This window comes from Lactuca sativa, chromosome 7 (assembly GCF_002870075.4).
Source record: "Lactuca sativa cultivar Salinas chromosome 7, Lsat_Salinas_v11, whole genome shotgun sequence".
NCBI lineage: Eukaryota > Viridiplantae > Streptophyta > Magnoliopsida > Asterales > Asteraceae > Lactuca > Lactuca sativa.
This window is the reverse complement of record NC_056629.2, coordinates 89,196,053-89,223,805: the sequence shown is the minus strand read 5'-3', so window position 1 is coordinate 89,223,805 and position 27,753 is coordinate 89,196,053. Positions and strand designations below refer to the sequence as shown.

General features: G+C 35.0%; 2 protein-coding genes and 1 non-coding gene across 3 annotated transcripts; all 3 read right to left on the bottom strand.

Moving 5' to 3' along the window:
* Positions 1 to 1,197: 1,197 nt before the first annotated feature.
* On the bottom strand, positions 1,198 to 1,304 carry LOC111888578 (small nucleolar RNA R71). The gene has a single exon (XR_002849260.1). It is a non-coding gene; the product is annotated as a small nucleolar RNA R71 (small nucleolar RNA).
* Positions 1,305 to 17,117: 15,813 nt separating this feature from the next.
* Positions 17,118 to 18,153, bottom strand: LOC111888548 (uncharacterized). Its single transcript, XM_023884698.3, has one exon. It carries the CDS (start codon positions 17,634 to 17,636, stop codon positions 17,292 to 17,294), a length of 345 nt encoding a protein of 114 aa, XP_023740466.1. The 5' UTR covers positions 17,637 to 18,153; the 3' UTR covers positions 17,118 to 17,291.
* Positions 18,154 to 18,304: 151 nt separating this feature from the next.
* LOC111888547 (ylmG homolog protein 2, chloroplastic) lies at positions 18,305 to 20,554 on the bottom strand. Its single transcript, XM_023884697.3, has 3 exons — positions 20,100 to 20,554; positions 18,917 to 19,116; positions 18,305 to 18,648 (listed from the first exon to the last, which is right to left on the bottom strand). The coding sequence occupies exons 1-3, from the start codon at positions 20,469 to 20,471 to the stop codon at positions 18,375 to 18,377; spliced, it is 846 nt and encodes a 281-aa protein (XP_023740465.1). The 5' UTR covers positions 20,472 to 20,554; the 3' UTR covers positions 18,305 to 18,374.
* Between the last annotated feature and the right edge of the window lie 7,199 nt (positions 20,555 to 27,753).

Here is a 27,753-nt window from a genome sequence, read left to right as displayed (position 1 = left end):
TCCATTAGAAATAAACCATATGTGAAGGAGAAATAGGATCTAAACAGAAGTACTCTTTTATTCTGAAGTAAATTCATTTTATTTGCTTGCTTAATTTTTCATTTGATAGTGGTTTGATTTAAGTTCTTCTTATCTTGCAAAACCAGTAAAAAAAACCCAATTTAAGTTTGCTTTCTTACTTTAACTAGAAGTGTTATTTTAATTAATTAAATTTTGTTCCTTGTGTTCAACACCCGACTTACCCAAGCTATTCTATAATCCGACTAGGTACAATGCCTATAGGTGCATAAGTAGCTAAGTAGTTAGGGTTCTAAATTTAAAACTAGATAGTATATAAATTGCACGCATCAAGATTTTGGCACCATGGGGAATGGATTATTTGATTTTTAGTTTAATTTCTTCTAGTCATTCGATCCTTTTGTGGGGTAAAAACTGCAAAAAGTTATTTTTCTGCATTTATTTTATTTTTCCGTTTGGGAATCAACCACGTCGTAGACATCTTGGCCATGTTGTTGTAACGTTTAACTTAGTTTTTATTTTAGTTATATTTATTCGTTTTACACGTTTTGTTTTGTTTTGTTTATATTTCAGTGATTTATGACCCGAGGATCAAAAACTCCGATAGTTCCACCACCTAAAGATCCTGAATCGGCTTTCCATAAAAAGAGGGATAAAAAGATCGACGAATCAACAAGAACTTTCGAGTACAACACATACGAAAGCTTTGAAATAACTCCAAACGCGATGGGCATTGGTTACAAGGGAGGAACAAAGAGTGAATCAGAAGATGACATAAAGAGCGAAGTTGAAGAAATGGCGAACATCACCAGAATGACGATGGTGGAGTATAAGAAAAGGTTGCGCAACGACAACGGTCTAGGACTTGTGCCGCCCGAGATTCCATCTAACATAGGTTTTAAGCTCAAGGGGCACATTCTATCAAAGCTTAAGGACATACCTTTTTCTGGAAAAGATTATGAATAGGCTTCCAAGCACATCGATGAAGTTTTCGACATTGCTAATTATTTTAATGTCCCAAATGTTTATAGAGATGTATTATTATTGAGAATGCTTCCCACGATGTTTACTGAAGATACAAAGATATGGTTGAATTCGTTAGCTCATGGATTAAAAAGGACTTACGACAACCTTCGTGCAACATTTATCAAGCAATTTAGTCCTCCCTCCAAGATATCTAAGCTAAAGAAGAAGATAGCCAATTTTCAACAAGAAATGGGAGAGTCATTATACGAAGCATGGGAGAGATATAAGGGCCTTCTAAGAAATTGTCCTCAACATGATCTAAACGTGCAACAAGAAGTCTCTATTTTCTATGATGGGGGTGAATGTAACAACAAGGCAACTCCTTGATTCTCAAGGACCAAATACAAAGAAAGAACTGGATACCATTAAAGAGCTAATTAAAGAATTTGCAAAGCACTCGAGAGAATATCATAATTCACGAGAAGATGTGATAAGAGGAAATGGCAATGGAAGGAACGAGAACATGGGGACGGTGTTGGAATAAGTAGAGAATATGGAAAGAAGAATGATGAAATTGGATCAATATATACATTCCATAAGAGTTGGTTGTGAAAATTGCAATGGGACATTCACTGCATCGTTCCACGTGTCGTATTCTAAGTGAGGTGTTAGTGCGCGTTGCGCAAGCAGTCGGGGAGCGTTGTTACGCGTGGGAATTTATGTTTTCTTAAAAATTACATAACTTCTTCGTATGACATTCGTTTCCAACGGGTTTTATATCCACACATGGCTATCAACGAGATCTACAACTTTAGTTTAGACTCTATTGGCTAATATTGACGTACAATATCGTGCTGAAACTTCTAAAAATCATAACTTCATATCATTAAATGAAAGTAACAAAGTTGAAAAATATATTTATATGCAATTGGAATACAAGGGTAAAACACTTTTGAGATTAAATCGTCTATCTTATCAGGTTATAATAATATTGTGCAATGTGCAGGTATACGTCTAGTTATAATCATAATTCTTTGACTTTACAATAAATTCATGTATTTATATTTTCCAGATGTTTTCAGGTGATCCCTTCAACTTCCATCCAATTGATTTGCTAACCTTTTTCTTTTCAGTATGGTTTACATCACAAAGTTTATTTTTTTCCTTTTTGATTAAACTCCTTTAAACTAATTAATTATCTTTATAACAAGATAATATAGAATTTAATAAACCATATTTCTAACTGACAGTCAATGATATCAATAAGATCAATCGACCAAATGACCGAATCAGTCTTCTAGAGTGACCAAAGTGGTCGATTTGGTAGTATATCTATCCATTTTTGAAAGAAACAAAATCATATTGATGAAAAATCTATCTCGAAAATGGAGATTTATTTTAATGTCATTGTGGAAGGATAATATGGTGTTTAATATTCTTGTTGATGATTGATGTTAGATAATGTAAAAAAAATTAACTTAGTTAAGGAATACACTTTACATATTGATTGTTGTCTTGGAACCATCAAAAGATGTAGTAGTTCATTGTGTGGTAACAAGAGATACACAAGAAAAGAAAATGCAAATGCCAAAATTAATGTCTTATTGTCATCATCATTTGCAAGCAGAATTAGACTATGGGCATGGTATTTTTATGTGATCAACATATATTAATGAAATCTCAAAAAGTTTATAAAGTCATTATGATTCTTGTTGGTGATTTTAGTGTTACCAAGATGTTTTAATGTAATAGAATTTGCAAGATTACAAATGGAGTTCAAACCTTGATTTTATACAAGTTGAGAGTGTGGAGTGCACACATGTCTAAGATTAGTTTGTTCTCAGTACAATCAAAGTGGCAAGGTCAATGGATTTGTGCCCCTTGATTATTTTGACATATATGGACCAATCGCACATATATCTACCATTAGATTATTGATTACTTTAGTGGCAATTCATAATTTGATTATTCAGCAAATGGATATCAAATCAACTGTTTTAAAGAATATCTTGATGACAAGGTTTATATGAAACAACCAAAGTTTTTGTTATGCTCAAAAATAAGCATAAGGTGTGTAAACTAGTGAAATATTTGTATGGGTTGAAGCAAGCCCCTAAAAATGGCATGAAAAGTTTGATGATGTTATTTTGTCAAGTTGTTTTAGTTTTAATCAATCAGAAAAATGTGTTTATATTTGGTTTGTTTATTTCGGTGTCAATGTGATTAGTTGCCTTTATGTTAAGATTTTTCAGATCTAGTCCACTTAAAGCTGATGAAAATCAAATTAAATGACTAAACAAGGGAATTGTTATAATGCAATCACATTGTGTTGAGTAAATTCTCAAAAAGTTTAATTATAGTGGTTGCTCTTGTAACATCCGGAATCTAGAGGTACTACTTCTTAAATTATTTGTTGATTTTTGCATTAAATGAGGGCCATGACGTGGTGGAGGCACCACCACAATGTGGCATGACAAGGTTGTTCATTGACCTTATTTTGAATCCCACGACGTGGCATTTTATGGGCCATGATGTGGTGACCTGTTATGACCAAAACCTTAATTTTGCGGGATTAGGCCTTATTTAAAGGAAATGACGACTAGGGTTTCATCCATCCTCAGCCTCCATCACCTCCTAATCGACCCTTAAAGCAAACCCTAGCCTCTTAGGGATTTGTGTGCTCATTTTCAAGATTTTGGTAGTTTTTAAGGGGGGAGAATAAGAGTTTGTGCTTTGGTTTATCAAGTAAAACCTTTCCCTCACTTGTGTGTATCTACTGGACTCTTTGTAAGTCCTCAAGCTTCCATATTTTGATATTTTCCTCCTTAGATCTAGGTTTTATGTCATGCTTTGGTCCCTTTGATGTGGTTTGTATGGTTTGAAGACATAAAGCTTGCAACTTTATGATTTCTCTAAGTCCCTTGAGCATCATATCTTATAGATCTTAGAATTGGTGATTGTTTGTAGACGTTGCACATTTCTTCATTTTTAACCAAGTTTGGGGAAGGACATGCATGTATATAAAGTTTGGATTTTTATGCACCTATAGGAGTCCTTGAAGTGTTCTAGAAAATTTAGGTTAAGGGCTTAGTGTCTTACGAGATTGTTGGATTAGGTGTCTAAGCCCGTAACTATTTCGGTATGTACTTGATTTGATTATGAGCATGGTCCTTTTGGGTTGACTTCACTCATGCAACTTGATAGGATGACAAGTGGAGAGAGGGAGAGAGAGAGAGAGAGAGAGAGAGATAGTAGGATTTATTATATGAATAATAAATTGGTACTCAGAATAATTTTATTAATATATTATATGATTAATATATTATTTGGAAATCATATTATTAATTAGTAATTAATCTAGTATTAATTTTGGGATTAAAGGAAGTGATTAATAATAGAGGGACTGGTTTTACAAATTATTGATAGTTGCAAAACTGGGTTGATGGACTCCATAGAGTGGAGTGGACGAAATCCTATAAGGAAGCCCAATAGATTTTGTCCAAGGGCTCTAAAGAGGGAAGTCCATGGGCTGCTTGTTGCCTAAGCAAGGTATTAGGGTTTCCACCTGAAAACCCTAGCAGCCACAACTATAAATAGACCCTCTACATATGGATTTCGGCCCCTATGTCTTTTCTAAGAAACCCTGGCCGAATTCTACCTCTCCAAGTCATCCTTGTTGTGAAGAGTGTTTGTGACTCCATTACAGGTGCAACAATTGGGGCACTAAGCTTTCAAAGGTCAAGGATTGTTCTTGTTATTGCAATATAACAAGTGAGGTAATGATCTAACCCTAGTTTATGTCAATTTTCGAAATTGTATGCTAGTCCATAGGGTTATTTCTTTGGAGTTTGTATTTGCATGTTCAATAGAGAAAAACTTAGATCCCAAGCAATTAGGGTTGCCTGTACACCATAGGAATATTGTAGTGCTAAAAACTCATCAGTGGTATCAGAGCCAGGTTGTTTTTCAATTGAATTGGTGCAAGAGTAGACTGCCAAAAGAACAAGAAATCAAAAAAATTTGCTGTCTGATAGGCAGACTCAATGAGTTGATGATCAGACTCGACGAGTAGCATGAACTCAACAAGTTCAGTTGGCAACTAGACGAGTCGACTCGTCTAGTGCCGGATTTTTTGATTTTTTGGTTAGACTTTGATTTGGATAATTACCATAACTCGTTTTTAATGCGAAAATTCGATTTTTTGATTGGTATGAGATATCCTTATCAAAATTGATGGATTTGGTTAAATATGGATAATATAAGATTATTTTGATTCAAATATTTGACCTAGTAATTTTGAAAAAGTTTTAAATTACACCCTTTTGGTTTTATAGTTTAAATTTGAAATTAAAAGTTTTAGTTTTGGAAATTTAAATGGTTAAACCCAAGTATTTTGAAAAGTTTTAAAAGTGCACCTCATGGTCTTATAATTTAAAATTTGATTGAATATATTTAATTTTGAAATCTTAAATTTAGAACCTTGATATGTTGAATAGTTCAAATTGCCCCTTATAGATTTTATTAAATTAATTAAGTGTTTAATTAAGAGAGAAAATTAATAAATCCATAATAATATGGTTTAAATTTAATTAAATTAAAAGTATAATTTATTAATAGATTAAACCACTTAGTATTTTAAAAGTTTTAAAATACACCCTTATACTATATAAAATTAAAACTCTAACATATTATATCTATGTAAGTAAAAGGTCAGTCTTACCATTAGTAGGCCTCATTCACGAAGTTAGTCTATAAGAGGTGTTTAAGGAAGCGGCCCGTAAAATGACCGTCATTGGGTATCTACTCTTACCCACCGCACTCTTGACTAGTGGAGGGTCATTAGCCGAACGAGTAGGATAGGACAAAAACTCTCATTAAAAGTATAATGAATTATAAAGTAATTGAACCTTTTATAAATTCTCAATATTATTTACTTTGGGAAAATGTGAATTAGATGCTAACCCATTAATTGCACATTGCACCTTATTGGTCGTTAGTGGAGCGTAGGTGGTTAACCGGCACACTAATATGGGACTAATGAAGGATGGCAATGGGTAGCTCGTAAATTATCGTTGATTGATGGAGCGTGTGTGGTTAATCGGCACATCGATTAGATGATAAATGACATCGAGAGAACCAATCTAATTTGCATGGTTATTCACACCTTGTTTCTTATCATCGGTATTCCAGTCACAAACTTGAAGGGCATAATCGAGATTAAACATGCCATTGAAAAGTTCGATGAATCTCAAAACATCTAGGAATTTCATTTAAAATTTCGTTTTCATTGTGGAATTGGTAAATCGTCATTTACCTACCAAATAATTTACAATTGGATTACGGCATCCTTCTTCCGATTTGTGAATTTTTGTGTTGGGTCCTAACCTTAATATTTAATTTGGGTGGTATATTAAGGATTGAATCAACTAACTTGAATTTCTCCCTTTTGTAGATGTCTAGTTCTGACAACTATGGTCTTCCCAAATCTTTTGGAAAAAGCTTTCCTCATGAAGATGATATTGCACTTTTCGATAGTGGAGCTAGAAATCATACTTCACTTCCTCCACCTCCTCCAATAATTCTCCCCGACCCATATGTTCGTCGACTTGAAAAGTTCAAGATCACTCTAGCCCTATTGGAAAGAATTCACGAAGATGGAAAGTCTGTATGTGCTCACATCTTGGAGATGAAGTTGCATATTGACAGGCTGGGAATGGTGGGTGTTGTTGTCTCGAGGAAGCTGGTTGTTGACTTGGTTCTTCAATCACTTCCTAAGACATATAACGAGTTGATAAAAGACTACTATATGACAGACCACGACGTGATCCTTATTTATTTGACATATTTGCTAATTGTTGCTTTATCAACAATGATTTGGCGCACTGGTAAAGCAAATTTGCCTGGAAGATCAATATCTCCCAAACTTCCATGGACATTGATAATGGCAACACTGGAAGTCCAGAAAAGTTTTCTCTTCCCAATGGAAAGAGATCGGCCAAGGTCAAACCGTTTGACCGGATGGTAAAGAGAAAGGCTGAGTCTGAGATAGTCTCATGTACCGTTCCGAAAGAGTCCATTTGTTTCTATTGCCAAGAGAAGGGGCATTGGATGAAAAGATGTCGTATCTACCTGAAGGATCGCAAGGATGGTAAATTCAAAGTGTATGAATGTGCTTCAGGTAAGCCCACTATCTAACTCTATTAAGTTCCTATTTATATATTCTTAATACATGATGTGATAATATTGCATTTTGATGTTTTTGTAGGATTGAAGAAAAGAAAGGAAACTTAAAGGAAGAGTGATCTGAGTCTGATCGCGAAGAGATGGATTTCGATCGCATAGTTCGATGATCAGATTTTTGAGCTGCTGCTAGGAGTTATGATAGATTGCTTAGGAATATTTAGGAACATAGTTTTTATATGTATTTACATTATAAGGACAAGTTTTCCGCATTTTTTTATAGAATAAAGAAAATCTTGATTTTGTCTTATTTATGTTATCCTTGCAATAGCATTAGTGAAAATTGGTGTTTATATATTATTAGCAATATTGGAAATGAATTTGATTCTTAGTTATATCGTTTGTGGTAATGTCATAATTTACCAAATAAGGAAAGACTCTCATCACCAAGTTTCAATTGAACAGAAACTTGGAATCATGCGACTTGTATTGTGTGATTAATGAGAACTTTCATCTTTGGGAAATTAAGACAAATTCCTTGTTCACATATAGATGTGAGTCAAGTGAAAGGACTACGAGATCTAGTACACATTGTTGTGCACTGATCTGGTCCACCACAAAGAACGATAAGATTATTCATCATGATTTACTAAAAGTTTAGTAAATATGGTTATGCTAACAAGATTAAGTGTAATTCTGAATCATTGAAAAGGTTTCAATGTATAGCAGAATGAATAAGAAGAATCAATTAGGCAGAAAGATAAAAGTTTCTCCAATCTGAAAGGAAATGAGAGTACTTGAGTATTGTGTTTTATGATCATCTTAGTGATTATGAAATCATATCACAATTGATCCTCTAAGGACACCTTAATGCATTTTTATGGCTAATGAGAGAAATCAGGAATTGTTGAAATGGTTAAATCAAGAAGGTGAGTCATTCTTCGTTCCAAAATCGAGTCTTAGAGTCATACTCCAAGATTGTGCCTTGAGTGACATATCTGAAGTAGGTTTATAACAACTCATGAGATGTGCAGTAAAAATGTTTCTTACTCTTGCACATTTGAAATCAGTAGTTGTGATGTTTTGGATAAAACAAAGACCAACTAAGACCAATTGTATGAAGTGTTTTTCTTGATAAGAACCCGCACTAACTCTTGAATATTTTTTTGTCAAGGAATGTTTCTTGACAAAGAATCTTATATGTCAAGAGGTCAGTGGGAATCTTAAGGATCTTGAATAGTTTCAACAACTAATCAAGAATAAACCTATTGTTTATCACTAACACACAACTTGAGGTTTGTAACCTATCGTGTTGACATATTCTTGTTTTTGTACCCATTCCAGTTGAAGTTGACTATGCATGTGAGTTCTATGATTTCTCAATTGTTTGGATAAGGCAAAGCACCTGGATCAGTGAAAGTGCATTGATCAGTATAGGTGAGCTGCTCAACAACCTGGACGCTATGGTAGGCCCTTGTGCTACTAAATGGAAAGAAATTAAGACTGAACAAGTTCAATCCGTATGAGTTTGGATTTGTCACAAACCTTGTTTTGTGATTATGGTTATCACAAATTCACATGGATAGAAACACATACACCATAAAATCTAAGTAGTAAGAGGTTTCTCTCTACTTCATTAAAATGATTGTGAGGAAACGCTTTCAATAAGTAGATTTTGAGGAGATAGAGGTTATGTTAATTGCATTCTCAGATTCGAATATGATTACGGAATCCCTCTTCATAGTTCAAATTATGAGAAACAGCAAATAGTTTGAACATTCGAAATTTATTGTTCTATGTTCTGAAATAGTTTAGACACACATATGATCTTTCTAATAAAAGGTGTATGAGCTTAGATAAGGACTTATCGAAGCAGCTCGTATCAGAAATCTGAACTTTGGAAATACAGTCAATAAGTATTGATTTTTAGAAATCCAGCTAATTTTTGGGTACATGTTAATGCTAGTGGGAGCATAAGCGTTGTGATGGAAAGAATGTAATTATTATGCTAGCGGGAGCAAAATTATTACGTTAAGTTTTGCGAGTTAGCAATACTAATTATAGGAAACGAAGTTTTAATTTGCAAAGTTGTAGAGTTTGAAAAGTTGTTTCGCTATAGTAAAATTTAAGGGAGATGATACTTATACTTTATTTCGAATCTAAAAGTTTAGATTGAAGTATTAATAAAACTTAATCAATGACATATATTAGGGGACTTCCGATAAAATTGGAACGAATATCATGTTGAAATGTTTCAACATTGAACATTCCAGATATGGAAATATTATAGCGAGAGATTGGTAAAGTATCATGTCTTTATGTAAGACATTATGAATCGTATCCCATATGCTTTGGGTATAGTATCGATTGCATGTGCTATAATATTCATAAGTTCTGATTTTTCCAAATGCCTAGGGCATTAAGAGGGAAAAAGAACCAAAACCGAATATGACTAAAGTAGTTAAACAACTGTCAAGGACGATCTAAGGTTCGCTAAGGATTGGTTGTTTAAGGACAGTTGGAAGTATAGTAATATATGGATCATATTGACATTATTATGAATAGATAGGATTCTATTAAGAATGAATTGTCATATGGCAAATAAGGAAATGTTTCCATAATGGAGTTGGATATTAAGAATCTATGAGTAGGTTAGAAACTTTTATGCAAGAAGAATGTTCAAAGGAATGTACTTTGAATATGAGATTCCGTATCCATAGAGTTATCTTGTAACAATCTCAAATGGAATACTTTGTAATATCTTTAGCAAAGTCTTTGTGACTTTGGTGCCTTAACATTACAAAAGGATCATTGCATTATATTTTAGAATCTAACACATTCTAATAGTGGCAAGAATTTGGTATACTTACACTTATGATAAGGATTAGGAATTATGAAATGAGCATCATTGGAAATGTTTTCAGTTGATCTATTTCACAAAGAAATGACCATAGACAAACATAGTGTGCATGCTTGGAGCATGGTATAACTATTGTTTTAATTCAAGTATTAAGTTAGTTAGTCGAAACATTATACAATGAATAATGTGTAATCAATATGGTGATTAAATAATAAGTGTTTTATTTATATTCAAAAGTTTTGAGACCATATTGGATTGGATTATTCTTGTGTTTCCTTTGCATGTTTTACTTCCCGAATAATAATATTATTCGAACATCCACAATCAATCATACTTTGGAAGTAAGTAATGAGGTAAGATTGTCATGAATCTGACTGTAGATTGTCTAAGTGCTTAGAGATAGCACAAGTTTGTTGCAGTGTTCGTGAGTACTCCTAAAATAGGATTTGAGTATTGGATTAAACCAATGCTCATCTGAATCACATCATGGATTTTATCACGAGTGATTGTGAGACGATAATATCTTATATTCTTGAAACAGAGACATAGGAGTTATTGTTTACGAGTCAGTTGCACATTGATAATATGTAAACGCATCAGTAACTTGATGTTATAAAATGTATTGTTGTGTGTGATTTGATGAGTAAATAGTACAAGCATATGAGTCAAAGTTTATACGTTCCTTTTACCCTAAAAGGATAAAAGCGATATATATGGGCCCCTCGATGATTTAGTGATGACACTTAAGCGCTTGGCCAAGCTTGGACTAAGTTGATGTGTTCAATTGTAGTCTGTTTTCAGTCGTAATAAATTGGAAATCAGGAAACAACACATGGACAAAGAGAATGATTATAATCCATGTCTCATGTCCATACAATATCTTGTAGAGTGGACGAATATATAATTCCTTATCTAAAGGGCGCGTTACTGATAAGATCAGAGTTCGACAACGGCTTTTGAAAGCTACGTTTGTTGATCAGATTTTGAAGTCCTACTTGCAATAATAATTATTAGACTTATCCAAGTGGGAGACTGTTGGATTAGGTGTCTAAGCCCATAACTATTTTGGTATGTACTTGATTTGATTATGATCATGGTCCTTTTGGGTTGCCTTCAGTCATGCAACTTGATAGGATGACAAGTGGAGAGAGAGAGAGAGAGAGAGAGAGAGATAGTAGGATGTATTATATGAATAATAAATTGGTACTTAGAATAATTTTATTAATATATTATATGATTAATATATTATTTGGACATCATATTATTAATTAGTAATTACTCAGAAATTAATCTAGTATTAATTTTGAGATTAAAGGAACTGATTAATAATAGAGGGACTAGTTTTGCAAATCAATGATAGTTGCAAAATTGGGTTGATGGACTCCATAGAGTGGAGTGGACGAAATCCTATAGGGAATCCCTATAGATTTCGTCCAAGGTCTCTAAAGAGGGAAGTCCATGGGCTGCTTGTTGCCTAAGCAAGGTATTAGGGTTTCCACCTGAAACCCTAGCATCCACAACTATAAATAGACCCTCTACATATGGATTTTGGCCCCTATGTCTTTTCTAAGAAACCATGGCCGAATTCTACCTCTCCAAGTCATCCGTGTTGTGAAGAGTGTTTGTGACTCCATTAGAGGTGCAACAATTGGGCACTAAGCTTTCAAAGGTCAAGGATGGTTCTTGTTATTACAATATAACAAGTGAGGTAATGATCTAACCCTAGTTTATGTCAATTTTCGAAATTGTATGTTAGTCCATAGGGTTATTTCTTTGGAGTTTGTATTTGCATGTTCAATAGAGAAAAACTTAGATCCAAAGCAATTAGGGTTGCATGTACACCAAAGGAATGTTGTAGTGCTCAAAACACATCAGGGTTGTATGCTTAAAGACATTCATGTGTCATCGCCACGTCGTGGCAGGTTGGATGCCACGATGTAGGGACTGAAGGAGGGTTGTGACTATTTTGTCAGTTAGTGACCACAACATGGCTAAGGATTGGCCATGTCGTGATGACCATTCGATGAGTATTTTTTATTTAGACCTTGACTTTGATTGTTGACTGTTTGACCAAGTTAACTTTAGGTCAATTTGTAACGCCCGTATTTTTTCACTAGGAATTAATAAGATAATATATTTATAATGGTCAACAATCATAACCTTTATATGAAGTAAATAAAATTAATTATTTAATATTATGTGTTCTATGTAGTTATATGTAGTATACATGCTTAAAGTGATATAATAAAAATATAACTTTAAAAATAAAGACAGTCAAGAATGGACATCGGACGAGATAGTTATGAATTTTTAACGAAATTTAATAGGCTAAGCATCTTAAAGATATAACTTTAAAAATAAAGTCAAAATTAGTTGACGGAGTCTAAATGAAAGTTGTAGATATGGTCAATAGATACGTGTGGAAATAAAATACGTCGAAAATGGAGTTCGTATGAAAGGGGATAGGAATTTTTAAAGAAAATAGAATTTTTCACGTGCAGCCACGCGCACAGACATTAGGCGTGACACGCCTCTTACATAACATAAAAACTCGCCATGTGTCACGATTTCATTGGAGCCACATCATCATCCGACAACTTATGTTGTACGCCCAGACAAGGTTCGCGGCACGCACCTGCTTTTTCGTGTATAAATAGCAGCATAGGATCAAATCTTTTCTACATCTTTCCTCAATCACTATCTCGAGTTTCTCTCAACCTTAGCCTATTTTTAGTTAGTTGTTAGTCTTCGACGAAGCCCTAAGGTCCCTGGGAGCCCAACAACTAAAGTACTGCCAATATAATTTGCGGACTTTTTTCTAGGAAATCTCTGTAACTTAAACTACGCTCAACTTTATTTTTGTGTGATTTATATTTATATTCCTAGTCATTTTTATGAATTTATAAATAAGATTTGTCAGTGATTCCAAGTCATTATACTGATTGATCTACTTAGGGGTGATGTCTAGGTAAGATTTGGTGAGGTGTTTAAATTGGGATTTCCAAACAATATACTATGTGTACCAAACAGGCATTGCCTCCGATATGATCTTACATGGTTGCTCCTTACTTGATAGATTTTGATGTAGACATTGGGGTTGCTGAAAAATCTAGACTACTAATTAGTCATAAGAAATAATAAACTAGAGCTTAATGACAAACCTAGGTCACATCAAAGGAAAGGATAAGTGTTGAAGTGAAGTGTTGCCCAACTTTCAAGTCATCCACTTTATCAAGTGAGTGCATAGTTACTTTCCACTTACACATAGATATAAAGTATATGGATGATTAAATGTTATGTGTGCCTATTATCTGAATTACTTGATATATGTGTTAGATAAATTATATGATTTTTACTTGATTTAATCATATTTGTATTTTCATATATTTATATAAAATATATTAGGTAGTGATGGGTGATGAAAATGATTAGATAATGATAAGAGGACTTGACTATTGATGAACCAGTCGTCCAGCAGAGTATAGATGACGAACACTGACTATTCAGTGGAATGCTGGCAGGATCTCAACTTGTAGGTGTTAATGAACTATATGTTCATTTGATGTACTTTATCCCATCATCCCCAATAGTTACCTTATTGACACTTATTGCTAAAGGAATCCCACAAGCAGTATTGTCTAGCCGTTGCTGATGATGATCCTTAGGATATGTCCCTTGAGATCAGTATTTTAGGATCAGGTATGTGAGAATAAAAAGAATAGGTAATTGGGTAAATTATTTGATCCAAAATATATAATTAAAGAACGTAATTATTATGGGCTGAAAATCATATATGCTCACCATGCTCCCAAGCCTGACCCACTCAATTTCTTTGTATCATAGGTAGCGGTACGAAAGCACATGGATGTTAAATCTGATGAGAGATTTGCGGAGATGTAGGCCATTAGTATAATAAGATATTGTAAGGCTTATTAAGACTTGTTTATGCATGTATTGACGATGATATCCCATAGTTTTTAATATAAATGAAATACATTTATTCTTAAATTCTTTGATAATGATATTATCATGTTTTGGGAACAAATTCTGCATTAAGTTTTATACTCTGAAATAAATAAAGCATAAATAAGAAGTTTTAAATTGGCCATAAAAATTGGGGATGTCACACAAATCTAGGGTTTTGGGATATAGTTTGAGATTTGGTCCTTGTTTGCTGTAATGTAACATGTAGTGTTGGATATTGGATCTGTGATAAGTGTTTTTATCTTTTAGACTGTGAGTTGAGTTTTCTCACTAAACTTTGTGCTATAATATGCGTCCTTGTGTGTAGGATTTTGTTATGTTGTAGTGATATGTTAGACTTGTAGATCTGCTATGATTACTTGTGCTTGCTTGTTATTGATTATCTATTGCATATGTCAACATAGTATGGTTGGGTTAAGGTAGTATTTTTTGTACTATAGGCCAATATACCCAAGAGAAATCCAGTCTTGGTGACTGTAGGCTCGGGTCAATCCAGTATTGGTGACTGTGGGCCCAGGGGCAATCCGGTCTTTGTGGTTGTGGGCCCGGAGGCAATCCAGTCATGTGTTGTGATCCTGAAAGGATGGGCAATCCAGTCTTATGACTATGGGCCCATGGTCAATCCAGTTTGATGACTGCGGGACCGAAGGCAATCTAATTTTGTATTGTAGGCCCGGTGTGCATGCATTGTATATGTATTGTTGTGTGAGGTATTTTGTCGGAACTCACTAAGTTTTCGCTTATAATTGTTGGTTTCAATGTTTTCAGGTACATCAGATGATCGGGGCAAAGTGAATGCGTGATCGTGTATATCCTCATGTTGATTATGTGTTGAGAGATTATTTAGAAGAATGTTCGAATGCAAGTTAGATATTTAACATAAATGGACATTCTTTTACTAGTGGTTGGGTATATTGCTTGGGTAAGTGTTATTTCTAAGGCATTTAAAAAAAAACTTGCATCACAAATTCAACAATGGAATGAGCTTTTTGTTTTAGCCGAAAAGGGTAAAGAGGTGGAGTGATTAAGGAATTTAGTTTATGTGATTTTGTTGTGGTCAAATTCAATCGCACCTATTTCTATACATTATGATATTACTGCCACTTGGATAACACTTGTGATGAAGTTTATAATGAAAATTATAAATATTTGGGTGTTATACATAACATGGTTAGAGAGTTAATTAAGAATGGTGTAATTTCGTTGGAGTTTGTAACATTATCACATAATCTGGAAGACCATCTCACAAAAGATTTGGCCCAAGACTCGGTGCATAATTCGTGATAGGTATGGGATTAAAGTCCATACAAATCCTTAATGATAAGACACCTAATTCCCTTCTAACATGATGTGAAAAGTTGAATTCAATAAGGAAAGTTCACACTTTGGGAATGAACACACATAGAGAAACATCTCGAGTTAGTGTGTTCGAACCTGTAGTCGAAAAGGTTTAATTTATATTCTTAATATTCCTATGATAAAATGTAATCATGAACATGAATAAAAGAATTACCTATGTGATTGTTTAAGTGTATACATGCTTCAAAAAGCTAATTAGGACTTAGCTTTAAACAATCAAGAATGAATTTGAACACTCGCTTTAATAATAATATCATGTTTAGATCTTGTGTGTATTTATCTTCAGGTATTTAATTAGGTTGATAATAAATGCTTTCTTAGAACTTATGTGTATGTTATCTTGAAGTATCCTTAGGACTGTTGGTGATTTTACTGTTACCAAGTTGTTTTAGTGTAATGGAATTTGCAAGATGACCAATGGAGTTCAAATTCTAATTTTATACAAGTTGGGAGGGCGAAATGTACACTTTTCTTAGATGACTTTGTTCTCGGTATGACCAAAATGACTAGGGTAAAGGGAGTTGCGCCCCGTTGTGGTGTTCTAGGGGAAGCTCCCCCGACCCTAGGGGTTTTGCTAGCAAGTGATCAGTAATGAGTAGGCTACTCTTGCAAGGTTTGGGGCAAAGCCCTGTCCCGAAAAATGTATTTTAATAAGAGGACATGTTATGGAAAATATGAATTCTAAATTTTTTTAACATGGTAGAAGGCAGCTCACGCTGCCTTGAGATCGGTCGTTTTAACCATGTGTTGACAGAATCAATATGTTAGTTTTTGACATATAACTTCTGATAACTTCTAGTAACTTCGTAAAAGCCATCATCCTTATCCAAATTTTGGATGTGATATACTCGTTAACTAATGTATTTGGAATCCCTAAGAATTCAAATTCTCTCTAATCATTATTTTGGTCTCTTGATTTTCATTTTGTTCCTAGAATCAAAGTTTTCTTTGTAGGATTATCCCTTATAATTTGAATTTCATGGTAATTAACTAAGAGGCAAGGGGCGAAATATGAAATTCGAAAAGTGATTTATACAATCCTACTTGAAATCCAAGATTAATTTCGTGATTCCAGAAACCACCTTGTTCACCACATTTACCAACAGTTCAATCTACAAAATGATTAGAGATCATTCCTTATAAGATTGATGGTACTCATATTGTTAGCCGAGGCCAAGGAAAATCATTTACAATGGTACCAAAATAATGATGGATAATTTTGTATGATGTGTTCTTCTTTCTCCCCAATTGTAAATGTGGAATTTGGATGTTTGGGGATTGAAAATGGAATCAAGAGATTTAAAATAAGTGATAACCAAGTTAAAGATTCACATACTATGATAAAGTACAGTTCGAAATGGTCAACCTCCCAAAGAACAAAACAAGACTATCGATATACTTTTACTAAAATTCTTCTCATCTTCGTAACGCAATTACATTACATAATATTTAAAGAGTAAAGGAAACGCTAAAAAATAAGGAACTAGTGGTGCTAACAGTTAACCATGATCCTAACTAAAGAAAAGATGCTACAGACGTGATTAACGGATAGCGGAAAGTAATTTTTCACAAAACTAGATTATGCTCTTATAGGAAACATTATGTATATCAGCTTAACATCTGACCAACCGATCACATAATCAACACGAAGAAAGTAAATCATAATGTTACCGAATAAGGAACGTGATGCCCAAACTTGAATATCGGATCTCACTTACAAAGTCCATCTAGAAGTAAGAACGCAAGAACATGATCAAACATCATAATATCATAATATGCACCAATCATACATATACCATACTTTTTTTTTTGGTTTTGATAGGCATACAAAAAGCTAATTATTATATGTTGCTTGACAAACAAAATCAGTTGAGTTTCACAAGGTACACACTAATATGCTATCAAAAAGAAAAAGATTCTAACCCTAAAAATCCCTACACTTCAAAACAAAAGTAAGAACTAGTAGCAACGCTATGATCCCACCAGAAGAACCTCCAACTCTATATATCCAATAAGGATCAAACCTAGTAAGACTCTGATCCAAATAACACGAAAACCCCACAACCATTATCAAAACAAACAAAACTAGAAAGGCATAAGTGGAAATACTGATTAAAGGTTCATCTTCAAGCTCCAATTCTTCAAGAGTCTGTGATTTCCTGTCAATAAAGAGTGGTGACACTACAGCTAGAACTCCCAAGCTTATAGCCAACAACTTTTTAGTTGCCGATCGCCTTTCATGTCTCCTACGTGTGCCTTCATGCTCCATTTAGGGTTTTAATGAATTTTTTGGTTATTTTAATGAAGTAATTGATCGATCAATCAACCCCCTTTGTTATTTTCTCTTTTATGTATAGGAACCTGATTCCATAAAAAAGATGACAAACAATATCATCATGGAGGATATGGATTCTCTATTCCACTAGGGAAGATTGTGTAAGGTTGGAGTTTTAGGGATCTTTATAGGAAAAAAAAAAAAGTTGATTATATTCTTAAATACTAAATAATGTCACTAAACACTAACCAGTCTAAATTTTGTAACGTTTACGAGAATTCCTGTTCAATGGCGTGGAATCTTTTTTTTTTTTTTTAAATAGTTACATAAAATATTAACCAAGTTTCACTTTTATCCAATTGTTGTAAAAATGTTGAGAAAGACTGTAATCAAATTTCAGAATTGTTCGATTGTTATAAAATTTTGTTATGGTATTGTTTGCACTAAACTTAAAAAAATTTGAACAATTTAACTAAATTATTTCAATAAACCTATGTCACGTGTCCATGAAAAGAGTACAAAACTTTCACAAAAATAAGACAAACTTGAAAGCTAAGCGTTAAAACATAATAAAAGGAAGAAAAAAAATGTATATTTAGATTACTATTTACTACATTACCCCTAACCTTGAAGCTTGTTCTTGAAGATCTAAAAAATACGAGTGGATATGAACGATGATTAAAAATTAAAAAACCATATGAGTAAACTTCACAACAACATATAAATATAATGTTACAAATTACACTCTGAGCCCTTTGACTTATCTGCATTAAACCTTTTCAACCACTTCTTTTGTGAAGTTGTAAGATGAGATATTGAAGTAAGAAAAGATGGATGTTTTTCAGATGATGAGCCTCTTTGAGATGGAAGTTCAGCAGGAAGTGCAGAAGCTGTGCTTGTTAAGGCGTTTAGTACAAGAAATGCAAGAATAGGAGAAAGATCCAAAGTCCCTCCAAGTGGTGGAATAACCCCACGAAAAATGTTTAAATATGGGTCGCATAAAGTGCTGTAAAAATAAAAATATAAAACCAACATTAACAATTTTTTAAATTTCTAGTGCAATAATGTAGTAATGTTACTATAACTAGGTGGATTTTTATTTTTTCAAAGTATAATAATATTGTGAGAAAAAATTGGAAGTACAATGCTACAATTGGGTAGATTTTTTCGAAGTGTAACGCTTTAATAAAAAAACAAAAGTAGAATGTTGTAATAGAGAGAAATGAAAGTATGTTGCTATTTCTTGTATTTAGTTTTTTTTTTTATAATAATACCTTAGGGGGTTCACAATAACTTGAGGAGTGTTTGGAAACCAGGTAAGAACTAGCCGAGCGACCAACAATGAGTTGTAAATATTTAAAAAATTTAAAATACCATTTGATACCACAAGCCCTGCCAATGAATCTCCAGGAAGAATCGCTGCAAAATTGTGATTCGACAAATTGTTTGATTTCATGTCGCTTCTAAAATTAATCTGAAAGTATAATACACACAAAAGATGAAGTACATGTGATTCGTTGTATTTAGCCATAAATTTTGTTGAGAAAATGATGACACATTTGAGAAATAGAAGGAAAAGATAAATGAGTGTGAACAAGTAAAGGATTAAGAGTTGATAGATAGTCTCCTTTCTTTGATTTTATCTGTTAAGTCGTTCTTTCTGCAAAGTCTTCTGACTAAATCTACATCTGACTGAAACCAAGTTGTCATACTTACTCAGTCAGCAATATTTTTTAGCCGATTGGGTAAGAGCTACTGACTGAGTAAGAGGTAACCGCGGACTCAGTCGGCAGTCTTACCTACCGTTTGTTTCGCTAAAATTTCACCTTAACCTCTAACTCAGTCAGCAATATTTTTTAGCTGATTGGGTAAGAGCTACTGACCGAGTAAGAGGTGAAATTTTAGCGAAACAAACGGTAAGACTGCTGACTGAGTCAGGGGGTTACCTCTTAGTGACCGGTAAGAGGCAACACAAACAGCCCCTAAGTCAAAAATAAACACTCATATATATATTTATCAGATTAAGTCATGTATCCCTTTTTAAGTTCATTAAGTCAAAAAGTAACATCTTAATGTATATAAACAAGCCATCTTTCATTAAATTAACAGAGAATTCATGATGATTCTTCAGGATAAAAACTAGCAAGGAAGAAATTAACATCGCCAAACATTTGTCTCTAATTTTCTACGATTGGAAACATGTAATTCCTCTCTACCAAGGTAAACTATGCCCTTTTGGTGAAATGTAAATGCTTCAAACATTGATTATAAAAAAAGAACAGAGTATAATCAAATTAACCACGACTATAAGTATTAACTCGACTGAATTAAGAATAGGTCTATTAGTTGCGAAGCAAAAACACTATTTAGCAAATTGTAGAACAGCGGCATTGGTTACGAAGAAACGAATTACAAGCATCAGTTATGGAAGCCTAAAGGGTAAAATTATTAAAATACCTGGCAGAATTTGTGGTATTGAGAGGCGGCAGAATGCAATTTGGTGAAAAGGGGATTGTTGGAAGCAAAATGATGAAAATCACGGAGACATTTATCAATGGAGTTATGGAAATTACGAACGAAACTATCGGGTGATGCAGTGACTATTTTTTGGAGATTAAGAATGGGGTTTGTGTTGGGATGAAGTTGGGTGGTGATGAGAGATGGGGATTTGAAGAACAGGAGTGAAGAGGGGCTGAGAATGGAGAGAGGGAGATCTAATTTCGTCAATTTCCCGTTAGATTTACTAGTGTCGGTAGATTTGGTGGTGGATTTATCGTCATGACATGGATTTTTGGTTCTTGAAGAAGATAAAGATGATGATGAATGCATTGTTTTGAGAATGGAAGGGGTTGAGAGGAGGAAGACGAGATAGGATTTGGTAACGGGTGGATTCACGCTTTCTTGTGAATACAGCAGTTTAGTATTTTTATGAATTGTTTAATTTTAGACAAAACTTCAAAAATGGTCCCTGTGGTTTTTAAAAATATCAAGTTTAGTCCCTAAGTTAAAAAAAAAAAACAAAAATGTTTGAATGCTCATATGGGCTTACTCTTCCAGATCCTTCGATTCCTTCCTCCAGTCACCGCCGACCACCACCAGATTCACCCGTTAATATAGCCGCCCGTTTTTCGCATACCACTCCACAAGTTCAGTCAAGTTCTTCGTGTTTTCCAGTTGATCCATTGTGAATGATGCATAACCATAAAATGATGGGAGACGGGATTTTCAGTTCCAAAGACGATAAACGGTAATAGTGCTTGGTTGTGATGGTTGTTGATCAAGATGGGTAAAGAAGGTGGAGAAGACGATGAACAGTAGCTGTATTTTTGACAATTCTGATAAATGAAACAAGGGTCGTCTTCTTCATCAGATAGGTAAGAGAACGGACGATAGTTCGATGGCAGGGAATTGGTGGTTCGGTGGTGGCAATCGATCACAAAGAGCAAACACAAATGGCTGATTATCAATAACTATAAATGGGGGAAAAGGATCTTTGATTCTTAGTCTTCTCCTTCATCTGATCAGGAAGGAAAGAAACGAGCAAGGCGGACGATTGGAGTCTCCGACACTGGCTGGCAATCGTGAGGAGGGGTGGCGTCGATCTCCGACGAGCCCTCTTTCACTGTTACTTTTCCCGATCCGGCATCAAAACGCACATGGGAGGGAGGCAGTTGCAATCACCAATCAAAGGGAGTGTCACAGGTGCTCAATCGAACTGATGAAAGAGGAATAAGATCCGAAGCAGCAAGAGCTGCTTAAGCATTGACATACGAAGGAGAAGGAAGGAAGGAAGATCCAAGGGAAACGGGTAAGTTGCGCCTGCAACTCCGATGAGGAAATGTGCGAAGGGGGGGAGATGCGATGAACGACCGGAGGAGGTGGCGAGGCTGCTCCCCGACGAGCCTCATCGTGGTTTCTTCCTTGTCACCGATAGCAATGATTCGGAAGGGAATCGGAGCAGCTGCAGCAACAACGATTGAGGTGGGGTGTTTGGGGTTGAGCTCCAACGAAGCTAAGGAGGTAAAGTGGTGGGGATGAATTCTTTTTCCAGTGAGCCTTCCTCGGTCCTTTTGCCTCGTCTCCGATAATAATTCTCAACAGAAAAGTAACAGCAGCAGGGGCGTTCGGATGGAGCTTCTCAGACACGAGTGTGTTGCAGTCAATTGAAGAAGAAAATGGAAGATGGAGAGAGAGAGAGGGAGAGGAGAGAGAGAGAGACAGAGAGAGAGAGAGAGGGAGAGAGAGAGAGGCCCTTTAATATTAAATAATTATATTTATTTTTCTTTTTTAAAAAAATTAAGGCAAAACTTCATAAATGGTCCCTAAGGTTGTGAAATGACTGAAATACCCTTCACTTAACGGTCAAAAGTTAACGGAGTTAGCGAAAATGACCATTTGTTAAAAATTTTGAGACCACATGGACCATCTGTGAGGTTTTTTGAACTTAGGGACTAAACTTGATATTTTTGAAAACCACAGGGACCATTAGTTTTGTCTTAATTTTATTATACGGTTATAAACCTTATAACCGTGAAACCACAGTTGTAAAATTATTTAAATATTTATAATATAAATTTATAATTATTAATCAATTATTTTAAAGAAGTCATTTTAAATAAATTATTAATTAAGATATATATCAAAATTTTAAAGTTACTATAACTTTAAATTTAACATATAATAAGAAAATATAAATTTGAACTTTGAAATGTATTGCCTAATATCAAGGTTGTAAAAATCGTTTGGCGATCGACTGGCGATAAGCGATTAATCGAACTAGGCGGAGATTAATCGGGGACCCTTAATTAGTAATAAAATCATTTAAAAAATTCATATTCCCTAAGAAACTAAGTATTTGAAAATTTAAAATTTTGAAATTTTGAAATTTTTAGTTAAAAATTTTAAAATTTGAAAGCTTAAAATTTTGAAAATTTAAAATTTTGGTGTAATATTTGAAAAATAAAATTTTTTGATTTTTTTTTAAAAATTCCCGCCTATGACCGCCGACACCGCCAAGGGCCGCCAAGGACCGTCAAGACTGACTTTGACCGATTTTGACCAATTTTCGCCAAGCACCCTAATCATAATCGGTTTAAGGCCGCTAAGCGATTAATCGTCGATTCATCAGCCGCCAAAACCGATTTTTGCAACACTGTCTAATATATATACATGACACATGACACATGACATAATATTAAAAAGGAGTTGTATTAGAGTGACACTTGGCAAAAGGATATTAAAACTATTCATTTATAGAGACAAAACTTCAAAAATGGTCCCTGTGGTTTTTAGAAATATCAAGTTTAGTCCCTAACTTCAAAAAACCTCACAGATGGTCCCTATGTTTTCAAATTTTTTAACATTTGGTCCTTCCGGCTCACTCCGTTAGCATTTCACCGTTAACTCATTTTTTAATTTTATATTGCAGTGGTAATTTCGTCATTTCAGTTGTAACCTTCCCTCTCCCAAGAAGATAACCAGTTACATCTGTATTCATCGGGTTCATTTCCATCGTAGAAGCAAGAACATAAATTGGGATTTAGGGTTTTAAGCTGCAGGAATTGCAATGGTGCTATCAATATGGTGTTTTCGAGAAAAATTTGTAACCGTGGAGGACTTAGGAAAAAGATACGCTACAATACTACAACAAAAGTTGTTTTTTCTTGGTCGATTGTGTTTACGTAGAGAAATCATTGATTTTACTCTTTCTTTTTTTGTGTTTGCAGAAGGATATGACAATTATTTCACGTTGAAGATACACTACAGTGGTGTCTTCACCAAAGCACCTGGAAGGAAATACGTTGATGGTGTTGTAGCATATGCAGATGATGTTGACACTGATTTATTTTCAGTTCATGAGCTTGACGACATGGTCCGAGAACTAGGGTACAAAACTGAGCTAACCCTTTACTACCATTTATGTATCCCTGAATACCCTTTGGACTATGGCTTAATGGCTTTAGGTAATGACCAAGATGTACTTAAAATGGTATCATATGTCCCTAAACAAAGACTTATTAGGGTGTATATTGAAACTGGCCAGACAAGGGTAGCTAGTTATTACAAGTCTCCTTCTAAAGTTGTTATTAAAGAGTTGGAGCTTGATAGCGTGTCACCTAAAATGAATAGAAAGAAACCTTGTAGGAGCGAAGCAGTATCATGTAGTAGAAAGCTTGATCTAAACAAGTCTATGAACCCTGATTATGAGCAGTCACAAGTATTAGATGTTGATTAAGGGCATGATTACTTAAAGAGTATTATGCCATTTATAAGGTCACAAGCTAGCAAAAAAGTCATGTCATTCAAGAGGAAGTGGTGAATCATGAAATTGAAACTCAAGAAGAAGTGATCACTAGTGCGGTTGAAACTTAAGAACCATTGGGAACTTACCATGTACAAGAACCAAGCTGCCAAGCTGATGATGGACCTAATATTGCAACAGTTGATGACTACGAACCATTTAAAGAGGATTACTCATTTTATGCTGATTATGATCTTGAGTTTAATGTTCAAACTTCATGTGAACAACAACCAGAAGTGGATTATCTAGAGGGTATGGTGAGTGATGATAGTGGAGAGGCTTTCTATTCTGAGAGTGGCCATGGTTCTGAGGATAGTGGAGATGATTCTGATGACAGTGAATACAATGTGGATGAGTCTAACATACAATTTGACGTAGATGCAGACATGAGTGAATTCCATAATGTTGTTGATGTAGATGAACATGGAATCTTGAACAATCATTCAAAAGTTGAAAGGAATGACATGGGTGATGATGAGTTGGAATTTATTGCCACTGATGATTATCAATTTGCGGGATTTCATGAGGATCATAGGAAGAGACTGCTAAAAGAGTTGAGTGAGTCAAGTACATGCTCACATGGAGAGGTTCATGTAAAACCATTTCAGATTGGCCAGGTCTTCAAAACCAAGCGTGATGTTAAAAACTACATGAACTCACACGTTGTAGCAACAAGGAGGTCTTTATACCTAGCAAAAAATGACAAAATCCGGATTAAGGTGAAATGTAAAGGTGTTGTAATTAAGTCATCTAAAGTAGTTGATGGTGGAGGGCCCTCAACTAGAAGTAGGGCAAAGATGTAATTGCCAGTAAAGGTACATGTCCATGGACAGTCCAAATATCGAGGGCTAATGAAGATCAGGATTGGTTGGTGAAAACAGTACATGATGAGCATAAAAGTTTGCAAACAAGGGCGGTTAAAGCTTGCACTTCCAGATACGTAGCAAACTTAATTGTTCAACAAATTCAGAGTAACCCTAAAATTTCAGTGAAAGCTTTACACAAAGAGTTGTGCAAGAAACTAGAGGTAGGAATGCCATTGCAAAACGTTGTTAGGGCAAAGTCAATGGTTGAATGTATCATTAGTGGAGACTACCAAATACATTATGGATTTTTGAGGGATTATGTGTTGGAGCTACTCAACACTGATCCTGGTACAATAGTTCGGATTGATGTGTATCCAGAAACTATGAAGTTAGGAGTGTCTGGGTGCATTTGTAACACTTGGTTTCGCATTGTTTCATTATTCGAGGTCGTTGCCCAATTATCAGTTGTCATGAGGCTTAGGGCTTTAGGGAAGAAAGGATTTGGCCATTTTTTGATGTGGGTGTTATGGTTTTAGTGATCCAAGAGTTCAATTGTGTTTCAGATCCCAATGGTATAATCGTAATTTGGGTAGTTCGGGTCTTCATGAATTTTGGGTTATTGTTCTAGAGGTTTTAAGGCGGGGTGGGTTGTTAGAAGTGTAGGGCTTCTCGTCACATTTTCGTGGATATAAAGCTCGTCGGAAACAAACTTAGAACGAAGAAGTTAGAGCCAAGTGAAGTTAGGGTTTTAGAGGTTCAATAAGTATGCGGGGTGTACTCATTGTAAACATGGGGCGTAGAGGGTTAAGTGGTCGCGGATGGTCTTAGAGTACGTTGGGTGTACGAAGGGGTACGCGAGGTGTACTCCCTTCAGAGCAAAACCCTAATTTTGGGGTTCCTACCCTATATAAACATCATTATGGCCTTCCTTTGGGTCTTTTAATTCAGCCTTCATCTCCTTTCATCTACCTTGAAACCCTAGAGTACCTTAAGTGAGTCTTGGAGCTTGGAAGAGTGTCCGTGGTGGATTGTACAAGAGAAAGAGAAAGTTAAAGACTCACTATCTTGAAAGGAGCTTAGAGATCCAAAAGTTACATCATTATTTTGTGATCTTGAAGGTATAAAGTCTCTATCTTGCTCACTCTTCGGTTAGATCTTCTTTTGGGTTTGTTCTTAGTCATTTTAGCCTCTTTAGGTGGTTCTTGTGAGCTATAGTGGTTTCAGAGGATTGATCTTAAGGATCTTGATGTTTTAGATGTCCTAAAGGCATAAAAATGTGATCTTTATGGTTTATTTGGACCCATGCATGTGTCAAGAGCTTTCATTAATCTCTTTTGAGCTCTAGAGTCCCATTAAGCCATGTATGCAAGTAAAGTAGTCAACTTTACGTAATAAGTTATCTATAGGAATCAGATCTGAGAGTTTGGAGCAAGGACTTAAGTGATTAAGTGCTTAATGGAGGATATTAGGGTTCAAGGGAGTACCTTGGGTGTACCCATCTAGTAAGTTGCGTGTATTGGCCCCAAAGGGTGTACGTTGGGCGTCCCAGTTGAGTACGCGGGTTGTACTCGGCATACTTGACCTTTCTTGTTTTGTTGACCTATGTGGGCATTTGACCTTTGAACAGAAGTGGACTAGGGTCTACCATTAGATCTTGTGGGAGTTTATGGATATTGGGCCTTCTCGAGATAGGTCCATGATGGATTTGGGCCTAATTTGGATATTGGGCCTTGTAGTGTCATTTCGTATTTAGGTTATTGTTTGGGCTTGAATTACTTGGGGTTTGTTGGACCAGCTGTGAATATGTGTTTTGGATTGGGAATAAGTTATTGGGATTTATGGTAAGTCCCATGAAAGCGCTGGGCCCAATTTGGAAAATTAGGCCATAAGTGGGATTTGGATGACTTTTGGTTTGTAGGCCTTTTTATGGGGAGTTTGGGCCTTAGTCTTGGACTAAACTAGGTGAAGGGTAAAATGATCTTTTACCCCATTTACGAATTATTGGATTTGGTTTGGAACCCAATTGTTAATGGGGTGTTTGACAGCATGGGGATTCTAGCAGATCTGTTGTCAGAGATATTTTCATGGGATCAGCTGTTGAGGTGAGTTTCCTCACTGGGTTTAGCGGGTCTAAGGCACCAAGTCGACCCTCATTTGGTTATGTTATTATATTTTTTGTCTGTGTGATACTTGTATGCGCTTGCATTTGTATGTTTATTGGGTGGGGCACATTATTCGAGTGTTGGTGGGGCATGTATCTCATTATTATTCGAGTGTGGGCGGGGACTGTATCTCATTGGGTGGGGCCTATTATTCGAGTGTGGTCAGGGCCCGTATCTCATTATTATTCGAGTGTGGGTAGGGCTCGTATCTCACTGGACGGGGCCCGTTATGCGAGTGTAGGAGGGGCCCGTATCTCGTTTGGGCAGGACCCGATACATGATATGTATGGTATGTGGTATTTTGGGGAACTCACAAAGCTTTGTTCTTACAGTTTGTGGTTTGTGGTTTCAGGTACTTCCGGTTCTAAAGGGAAGGGTCCGGTTTGATCGCAACGCATACACCCGTGTTTTTCTGCAATTCGTGATTTTGGGATTTTACTCTGATAGTCAGGGGCGGAGCTAGGATTTTAGGATAAGGAGGGCTTGTGTCGTAACAAAATATTAAAATATTTTTGTTTCTGAATAACATAATCTAATCTGTAAAATTTATAAAATAGCTGTTTACAAACACCAATTCTCATCATTATTCTACTAGTATTAAAAAACTAATTAGAACATAAATATATATCGTACTATGATCAATTTTTGAGAAAATAGAACTAAATAAATTTTCTAAGAGTATAAGTAGTATTTTACTCATTTTATGTTGAGACCGTCTTTATTTTAAAGAAGAGAAATCATCTATAACTTTATATGTGGATAATAAAAAGCTACTAATTATATACCGGTTAATAGTCAATTAACATAAAAATTTAAGAACAAAATGTACCTATTAATCTACG

Excerpts from the sequence above, each read along its gene's own strand:
- LOC111888548 (XM_023884698.3), bottom strand. The coding sequence starts at position 17,636 with ATGGAGCATGAAGGCACACGTAGGAGACATGAAAGGCGATCGGCAACT.
- LOC111888547 (XM_023884697.3), bottom strand. The coding sequence starts at position 20,471 with ATGCATTCATCATCATCTTTATCTTCTTCAAGAACCAAAAATCCATGT. Across the intron at positions 19,117-20,099 it reads AATACCACAAATTCTGCCAG|ATTAATTTTAGAAGCGACAT; the intron begins GTATTTTAATAA and ends TTATACTTTCAG. Across the intron at positions 18,649-18,916 it reads GTTATTGTGAACCCCCTAAG|CACTTTATGCGACCCATATT; the intron begins GTATTATTATAA and ends TTATTTTTACAG.